At 31.3% G+C, this 9,818-nt stretch overlaps 1 protein-coding gene across 5 annotated transcripts; it reads right to left on the bottom strand.

The window, feature by feature from the left end:
* Positions 1–575: 575 nt before the first annotated feature.
* On the bottom strand, positions 576–9,445 carry LOC111623249 (DNA damage-regulated autophagy modulator protein 1-like). 5 transcript variants are annotated; one of them, XM_023365754.1, is made up of 7 exons: positions 9,274–9,445; positions 8,996–9,172; positions 8,408–8,475; positions 1,402–1,544; positions 1,152–1,329; positions 1,003–1,079; positions 576–941 (listed from the first exon to the last, which is right to left on the bottom strand). In XM_023365754.1, exons 2-7 carry the CDS (start codon positions 9,127–9,129, stop codon positions 786–788), a joined length of 756 nt encoding a protein of 251 aa, XP_023221522.1. In that variant the 5' UTR covers positions 9,130–9,172; positions 9,274–9,445; the 3' UTR covers positions 576–785. The 5 variants fall into 5 exon arrangements, with proteins under 5 accessions (XP_023221522.1, XP_023221523.1, XP_023221520.1 ...); XM_023365755.1 differs by having other exon boundaries at positions 8,996–9,176; positions 9,278–9,445; XM_023365752.1 differs by having other exon boundaries at positions 9,278–9,445.
* Positions 9,446–9,818: the final 373 nt, after the last annotated feature.

The following is a 9,818-nucleotide window of genomic DNA, read 5'->3' as shown; positions in this document are numbered from 1 at the left end:
TAAATGAATGTGAATTAGAAAACCCCATGTACAGCGTTAACTTCCGACATTTTTTTCTGGGAGAAATTTTTGGGGAAAATATTTTGTTATAAAAGATTGTTTTGGAGCCCTGCTGGTGGGTATCTCAGATAATTGTCCATTTTGCCCATAGGATAACGTGCCATAGATCTCGAATAGAGATTCACTCGTTATTAGCATTTGCATATCTTTTATATAAGCCTCTACCTTCAAAATTAAGCTTTATGACATTTTATAATAATTAATAATATAAAAGTTATTTTAAACAAAGTCTCTTAACAGATGGCGCCACAGACAATTGAAATTTTGTAAGTTGTCTTAATATTTTCACAGAGTTGCGCAACTCGTTGTTGGATTTTTTATCAAATAGGAAAATAATTATAAGAAAACTTACCCATGTATGCAGTGAAAACTAGAAAAATTCCGAAAATTCCGCTCTCTGGTAATTTCCCTCCNACAAAACAATATTTTTAAGATAAAAAAATTAAAGGAAAATTCTTTAGAATTATTCAACTTTACACTTTTTTGTTAAAAATTATAAATATGTCACCCCTGTATTATAAGTATAAAAATTACAATGTGAAACAAAATATTTTAATGTAAATATGAATCAAGGCATCAGTTAAATGTGAATCAAAACATTTATTAAAAAAAAATATTTTGTCAAACAGTTTGTTTATAAATGTCTACAATGAAATTCTGGTTTGTATTTGAGCACAATTAATGAATCCTAACTTTTCGCCTTTAATATTTGAATTTTCTTCCAATTAACTGACTTCATCGTCAAAATGGCGAACTAAAGGGACGAGTGATAAATGAAGCGTAACCTTTCGAAATTCTCTAACAAAAGTAAAGAAGAAGGAAATAAAAGACATGGCCAGAATCCATTCGCATAAAGCAATAATTAATATCTCTGTAAAGCCCTGAAATAATTAAATAGAATTTATTAATTGATAAATTTGTATAACAAAATAAATTTCTTACCTTATCTGATGGCACTTTATCAGCTTTTGGCATTATTTTATTCCAATATTTTCGGGCGAATGGAATTACAATAAACGCTTTAAAATTTTAAAGTCAATTTCAGTCGTTGTGTGTTATATTATAAAAATTAATTGAATAATTAAACTTACGTGTTAATAGCGAGAGAATACATAAAGTGCATATGACCAAACGAATTCGGAAGATCAAAATTCCATTGTAAGTAGGATACATCCAAAATGTGAGTATAGTCTGCAGAATACCATAGAAAAGGCCCCCAAAAAATAGTAACAGTGCTCCTGTTAAATGAGCACTGATTATGCCATACATCTGTAAATAATTCGTCTTCTAATTACAAAACTTCTATTAAAGAACAAAGAGTAATATTATTATTTTACTTACAGGATAACAGCCTACAATTATCATTCCGCACAAAGATAAATAACCGAGAAATAAAGATATTTTGTTTAAAATGTCTATTTTTCGAATACTTCCTTCATTTAATTCGGATACGACTAAATAACGAATCGTCATAACTGCCATTCCTGTTAAGAATAAATCAAAATTATTGAAAGTGATATATGTAATGAGATACATTTCTTAAAACTTTTTCTACTCTATGTGCACTAAGAGGACGTTCTTTTTCAAGCTCATCGTAGTTTCATCCAAGACTGCATACAATAGCGTTTCCGGATGGTAAGATGCGGTCCCATATAGACGAGACAGATCCTTTCTTGAAAAATTCCTGGGGTTATCGACCTCCGGATCTCTCTGACAGTAAGATAATCCCTTAACCGCCTCGGTATTTCGGGTAGCAAATTAATACTTTAGCTCTCTCAGGTTCCGACTGTTTCATTTTTATAATTGATTTAAATTTTCTATTATGATTATTTTATATTTAAGTATCTTAATCTGTGACCATTTAAATATTATATTATATAGTTCAAAGTTTGTTTCCAAGAATATGATTTTAATTTTTATATTGAACACGCGAGAAATTACAGTTTGATTTACGACGGTTCGCGATTAGGGATTGCAATTGCTGGATCCCTCATCCAGCAATCCAGCTGGATCCAGCGTATTCTTCGGCCTGCTGGATCCAGCATCAGGTGCTGGATCCAGCGCTGCGGATCCGCAAATACTCAATTAACTTTCTAGATAATGGCGCAAAAGTCTACGTTTTTCGCGTTGCCGCGTTTTTCTACGTGTGCTATCGTTAGGCGGCGAGGTCGACGTTGCCGTTCAGTGTGGCACATGCTAAACCACCTCTCTACACCGCACTGCCTGCCCTTTTACCTCTGCTGATCTAATTGCCAGTTGACTTTTCACTCTCGCTAAATAAAGTGTCTTCGCGCTAAATAAAATAAGTAACTCCTTTCCTAGTCCTGGTGCATAATTCTAATTTACGGTCGGTTGTAACGTCAATGAATCATGTGACGGAACGATCTCAGTTTAAGCCTATGGAGAGTTGCAGCCTCGCTGCTTGTCCACGAAACCTAACCTATAAACTGGCCGTAAAAGATCTCTGCAGAAGAGAGTCGAGTTTGATAACTGTTGACACAACCCTGAAATTTATCTTAGACAAACTAAAAAGCCAGGACACAAACCAGGACGCAAAAGAATCAGAGAACGGCGTCTTATTGAGGTCACAGGGATGCTGATTTACGTACAGAACCCGAAAAACTATAACCAAAAAGTTAGAAAGCACGATTATTCTTTCACAATACCGAAAAAAATGTAATGCGCCAGGAGATGAAAAATATGCTGAATCGAGTAAATACATATGTAGTGGAACCAGCAGCAATGACAGAGGAGATTATGGAAACGGAAAACGATGATCCAGATAACCCGCATTCATTCCCTGAATTTAACATTGGAATAAGAATCGGAGATCCAACTACAGCGTGAGAAAGAAAACTTCATGAAACGAAAAGAAACTAGTACTGAGAAGGATTATGATAAGTTATTAAAAAAGGAAATGACTGTTTATGAACGTGAGGGAGTCAAAGGTAAAAACTTATCTTTAATTTATGATTATTTGATGACCCTGAAACCAACTAGCATAGAGACAGAAAAAGCCTTCTCCGCAGCGGGATATCTATGCAGTTCATTAAGAAGTAGGTTGGGAGACAACACCATCAATACTATTTTTTTTCTTGAGACCCAACTTCCAGAAAAGTAAAATAATAATAATAATAATAATAATAATAATAATAATAATAATAACAACAACAGAACTGATTGATTTAATTTTATTTAATCCTTTAAAATAGTTTATTTTCAAGACAAGACTAATATTTTATAACTTCTATTCTAATTCTATTAAGTAAGAGTTTTAAACTTTTATTCTATAAGTGGTTAGTGGGCTAGGCTAGGCAATTTTATTGTTAAAATTAGTGAGAAACTGAGACTATCTAGTTAGTTAAATAGTTAATTAAATTAATGAGTATCAGTATCTTAGATATATGATGATATGAATGTATATCATTCATGATTGTGATAATAATAACTAACTACTAGACTACTACTAATTAATTACTCACTACTTTACTAACACTAATAATTAAATTACTTATAAATAACTACAGACTGATATGTAGAGCCTATATAAGAAAACTGGTAAGACTGATAGCCACTTAGCCACTGATTATCCGTCTTTACATTATTATAATATAATATATTCATATAAATTAATTAGTAGAATTACCTCTACTATTATTTAACTTAAAGATTACATTATAATTATAATCTAATCAAACATTTAAAGTTAATTATCTCTATCTCAAGTTTACTACCTAAGTTAAGTTTACAACCTAATTAAGTTTACTACCTAAATGTGTAAGAAGTTTTACTGATTTAATGTATAGTGACCAGTCTAAATAATAAAAGTTTCTTAAGTATTTTAAAAAATGTTTTATTTCTTTAAAAAAAACAATAAATTACTGGATAGATAGATAGATAGATACCCTTTATTGCATTTATTGATATATAGAAACACTTTATTGCACCAAAAATACATCTGCGCTGGATCCAGCTGGAATGATATTGATCCAGCAAAAATCCAGCTGGATTGCAATTCCTATTCGCGACGTTTTCCAGAAACCAATTACATCGTAAAACCTACTGTCTACTGAATTTGTTGCGTGTGAATAGAAAAAACTACTAAAAGCTATTCACACTTTATTTCTCTAAAACTTTTGTAATGTAAAGAAAAATAAATATTACAGATATTTTGTTTAACCATTAAGGTGTCTGTCTATCGCAGGGGTGGCCAAAACGTGGCGCATGCGCCAAACATGGCGCATTGGACGATTACAAGTGGCGCTTCAGTTAGTTCTGAGCAAAATTGCCAGATTTGGCTTTTTTGCGATTAAGAATATTATATAGAAAAATAAATTTTTTTTAGTCTGTCTTGGCAAGTTCATTTGTTGCACAATTCGTAACAGTCTATTTTGCAGATAAAATGAGTGTTCTCCACATAGTAAAATACAGTGTATGCACGTATTTTGAGTCTTGCGATCTTTATTTTCGATCAGTTTACAGGCGTGTAAATGGCCGAAAACATTTGTTGTGAGTAAAGTTATTCCAAGCTGATCTCGTTCTCAGTGCCAATAATTGTGGTGCAGAGTAATCTTCACCAAACGAGACTCTGGCAGCTATAGCACCATCATCAAGCAATCACTCTCTCGTACAGGAGATCATTATTGACTATTGTAAATTGGTACTTCAATAAACTGTCACAAATTAATTAATTCAACAGCGTGATTAAGTTATTCCCTTTTCTCCCCTAAGCGAAGCAGATTTATTCTTATCTCTATTTATCAACTCCTAACATTGAACATAAGACTGTATAAAAAGTGTTCGAGTTATATGGCGCATCTGAACTCGTCTGTCAAAAAATTGGCGTATGGTATGCAAAAGGTTGGCCACCCCTGTTCTATCGCTTTGGGCATCCTGGAATCGAATCCAATCGGTCGATAAAACCCCAAGAATATTTTGGGGGTTGGTCTGTCTCATATGTTGGGTCTGACCATCATCCCACAACGGGCTAGAAAAAAGGCTCTCTTTGTGCCAACAGGGTAGGGGAAGCTTGATTAACATTTTCTTACCATTATAATGAACCTAAAAGATTGTAATTTTCAATGTATTAGAAATAGATTAATTAACCAAATTTATGAATAAAAAATTGAATTCTTATTAATCAAAAGTCAAAAGATAAAAACTTAACAATATAAGTCGATTGATGACAATTTGGAGTATTAAACCATGAAACGTAATTTCCACGAAAATATTGATACTTTCAATGAAGAACTTTTTAACTTAGCACTGTACTCAGCATATACGTTATAGTCTTTGTATCTGAATACAGCACAATGAAGAAAGTATATACGAAAACCATGGATTGGATTAATGGTTTAAGGCAACGAAACACTTTTATGGGGAGTAAGGACTTTTATGGGAAACTGGTCCGTTTAAATTGTTAAACACGTGAAGAAATCACGGAAAACTCTACACGGCTAGTCCGTTGGTGAGGCGCGAACCCGAGACTAACTACTATTGTTCTGGTTTTATCCACTCGGCAATTGTGGGCTCCGAGGAACATAACATAGTAGAATGTTCTCTTTGTATCGATGGTTTTAGCTAGGGTTATACAGTATTGTTATTTTTAAAATTGTTTGTTTGCCATTAATAATATCAGTTTTATAGATTACGCAAAAAAACCAAAAACAAAAAAATTTACGACTTTTGTAACAGAACGAAATAAAATACTTTCAGATGTTATGATCAGATGTCAGATGTTTCAGATACTGTTCAGATGTTACATAAATATTCCTGTTTAATTTGTAACGTTTCAATGTTTCCATCAAACCAAAGAAAAAGTTTTGTTTGAAAGAAAAACGCAATGAAACACGAGCAATGTATCAGAACTAACACTATTTAGCTGATAGATACGAAAAGAAAATCTTGAATACTCCATGAGGCCAATTCATCGATCAGGTGCGACACTTGGATAAATTATATTAGTTACCAGTGTTCAGTACTGGTACTCACGCCTAACCCCAAGTGCGATGGGGCGACGAAGTAGGAAAGTGGATGACATAAATTGGAAAACCAAAGCATTAAGCAAAGAAAAATGGAAAAAATTAGAGGAAATCTTCATCCAGCAGTGGATTGACAATAGTTAATAATGATGATGATGATACATGCACACAAATTCTTTTATATATTTTTAATTTAAAAATTTGAAAATAAATTTGTAACACTTAAAATTAAAAAAAGTAACATTTATGTATTAAGATTCTTATTATATATCCATCACAATTTTGATATATTTTATGCACTCATATTTATAGTAATAACTAGCAGATGAGCCCGGCGTTGCTCGGGCAAAAAATAACAATAAACATTAAGATTAATATAATATAAGGGTTAGAAATACGAAAAAAATCTATTATAGTATTTGATTTATATAACTATGAACGTTACCTCTAAGTAACTGTTATATTCACAGACGAATAGCAAATGGTCAACTGACAACGAATCAAATTTCACGAAAAACGGACCAAATGTTTAAACTCGGCACTATCAAAAACTACTGAAATCATATTTTGTGCAGGCCGGTAACCTCGTACTTTGGATTTTCCTATTGCAATGCCACCATACCGTTGGTCCGATAGCTTTAAAGCTATCGGACCAACCTGTGGGTCGCGAAGCTTTACACGGGGGTCGCGGGTAGAAGAAAAAGACAAGTGTTTGTAGGTCCTACACTATATTAAAAAAAAACTGCAATTTCAGCAAGAATTACGAAAATAATAGCGGAAAAAGTGTTGAGCTGATTTGCAAAAGGAAATAAAAAGTAGAAAAGTAGAAACAGAAACTTCAGACCCTAAAAAAAGGTCAACAATTCCCTGTGCCTAATGCTATTATTAAAGGAAGTTTCATACTTTATGTGTGTTAAATTATTGTCGATACTTCTGAAATTTTCATTTTAATCAACAATAATTTGTCTCAACAGAAAGAAAATTAAATACTGTACATAGTTTTTAAAATCACTGATATAGTTTTAATATGGCCCTAGGGGGTCGCCAAAACTTTTTAACTTGTAAAGGGGTCTCGTATTCAAGAAGGTTGAAAAACACTGCTTTAAAGGACCGTTTTGAAAGGGGGTTGAACTAATTCGAGCAAAAGTAGTCGTTGACCTGGAAGAGAGAATGGTCAACCACTCCTGGAAGAGAGAATGGTCAACCACACTAATTAATAGTAGTCTACTATTAATATTATTAATATTTGAAAAGTGATCCGTGTTAGACAGGTTGTGATGGCTCCGCACGTGTACGAGTTACTAACCATAATGTTAAATAAAAAAAATCTTGAAAAATTGAGAATAATTGCTTTTATGTTATACCTACGCAAAAACACCTTATCTCACTGAGAATTATTTATTAACCGTAACGAATGTTTTCACCTTTAACCATTGTTTTTTATCTATTTTATTATTTTGTCTTTTTTTTAATTGTATTTATATTACTGTAATTTATTCAAATAGCTCAACATTCCAGATAATTTTGTATTTTAAATGTGTTCTTAACTGTTTTATACAAAAAAGAACAGTTATCAATATTCCATAAGCTTAAAAAAATCCTGTTCAACTTGTTCTACAGGCCATCTTCAGCAGGATCTCATGGGAGTACCTAGTTTATCATTGAAGATCGAGCAAATAAACAATTTGTTCATCACAAGTGAATTTACTTATCTTTAGTGTTAACAATATTTTCACAAGTGCGTGATCAAAATTTGTTGACCACCACAATATTAGTATAAAAAATGCTTGAAAACATTTAAATATCCTATACACTTTATATGTTGTTTTAAATGAAAATACAAATTTTAAAAAACTGATTTCTGATAGATTCGTATTCTTTATGTGACTTAAATTCCCAAATTAACAATACCCATGATAATTATTTTATAGACAATGTTTTAAATTTATACTATATTAATTAAACATTAATTAAAATGAATATAATTTACTGTATTTTTGTCCATTTAAGATCATTTTATTTTTAAAAATTTTTCGAAGAACTTTTTAGGAGATAAGAGATGAATTAGGTTTGGATTGATAAGAGAACGCAATGCAAACACGAGAGATCTGCCAAGGAAAGAGGCTTCTGTTTATATGTAGGACACGCTACTTGGAAAACTCCACCTGTCCAGCGTGTTAGTGAGGCCCTAACACACGACTAACTACCACTGTTCAATGGTTTAATCCACTCAGCAACTGGGGACTAGGCAATTTATATACGGTCTTTATGACCATACATGAAATATGCTTAAAAAATTTTTTTAATCAAAATTCTAGTATAAACTAATTTATCTTTATCAAATAGAAAATATTTTAAAAACTTACCAAAACATGCAGTAAAAACGAGAAAAATTCCAAAAATTCCGCTTTCTGGTAATTTTCCTCCAGTTTCACTTTTAAAAAATGGGAGAGATTGATTCATCATTTTGTAATGATAATCTATCTTAAAAGCAAAATGTAATTTTTAAACAACTATCTTTAGCGAAGTAATTTATATCAAGATTTTTATAAATATAATAAATGATCCGAATACAGTCGAACCTCCCATAACGACCACCTCGAAATAGCGAACAGTTTTTTTTTAGAAATATTTGTTTTTTACATGTATACAAAATAACCTGCAAAAAAGGTCAATATCTATGTTCCCATCAGTGACCATTGTTCAGAATTTAACTAAATTTCATTTACAAAAATTAATTTTACATATAATATATACAAATTTAAAATCAAAATTTTCTGAAAGTTTAAAAAAATAAATTTTCTTAATTTAATTTAATTATATAAAATTTCTTTACGATTAATAGTAATTTATTATAAACCTCGCTTATTATCATTGATTAGAGAAATTTTAAGCATAATTAATTCCAATCTTTAAAAATATTACATTGAAATAATAATAATAATAATAAATACCTGATGAAGGGGACATAAGCACTCACATGACCTTCTGAAAGCGCCATTATGAAACAAATAATCATACCGCAAGAAATCCAAACTCCCATAACGAGAGGTAACAAATAGAGCTTCTTTAATATATGGGGTTCCATTTACAGCGATTTGATTTCTTACAATTTCAATTTTAAAATGGCTCTAACTCGAGATAAATACAAAATCAAATCAAGGTTCTCTTGATTTTACATATAAAGATAATATTTTTGATAAAATAATCATAAGGCAATTAACAAACTCACTCACTCACTCTCACAGATTCTAATTTACGTTGTTGATTCTAACCTCACCAGCATCATTTTAAAAAAGCAACTTTACAAGTACTCGTTTACATCATTTAGACATTATTTTGTTAATATAAACTTTAAAACCACTGACGCTCCTTATCATTTTTCAGTTTAAAGTCAAACTGATATGACGTTCCTTGCCACGTGCTCACAGTAATTTGTTTGTAGCGACGCATGTGGGCGTTATTATCATAAGTAGAACAATAAAATGTTTAAAATTATTTCTATTATGATTTAAAAATTAATAAAATATTGATATAATGTTTAAAAAGTCATATTAGAAACAAGATAAAACAAAAAATTCTTATTCATATCTGTTATTTTTTAATTCGTACTTGATATTGATAAAGTTTATAACTCTTGTTAATCCTGATAAGTTTCTCAATAAGTTCGTTGCATAGTAAAGCTGCTTTAATACAGCTAGATAACCAAACCAGTATGTCATGCTAGATATACGAAGCAAAACCAATCAAAATGGATGACATAGTCAGTTTCGAATG

This window comes from Centruroides sculpturatus, unplaced genomic scaffold (assembly GCF_000671375.1).
Source record: "Centruroides sculpturatus isolate CEXI.00-Female unplaced genomic scaffold, Cexi_2.0 scaffold262, whole genome shotgun sequence".
NCBI lineage: Eukaryota > Metazoa > Arthropoda > Arachnida > Scorpiones > Buthidae > Centruroides > Centruroides sculpturatus.
This window is presented reverse-complemented; position numbering and strand designations above follow the sequence as displayed.

Excerpts from the sequence above, each read along its gene's own strand:
- LOC111623249 (XM_023365754.1), bottom strand. The coding sequence starts at position 9,129 with ATGGAACCCCATATATTAAAGAAGCTCTATTTGTTACCTCTCGTTATG. Across the intron at positions 1,545-8,407 it reads CGTTTTTACTGCATGTTTTG|GAATGGCAGTTATGACGATT; the intron begins GTAAGTTTTTAA and ends TATTCTTAACAG. Across the intron at positions 1,330-1,401 it reads TAATTGTAGGCTGTTATCCT|ATGTATGGCATAATCAGTGC; the intron begins GTAAGTAAAATA and ends AATTATTTACAG.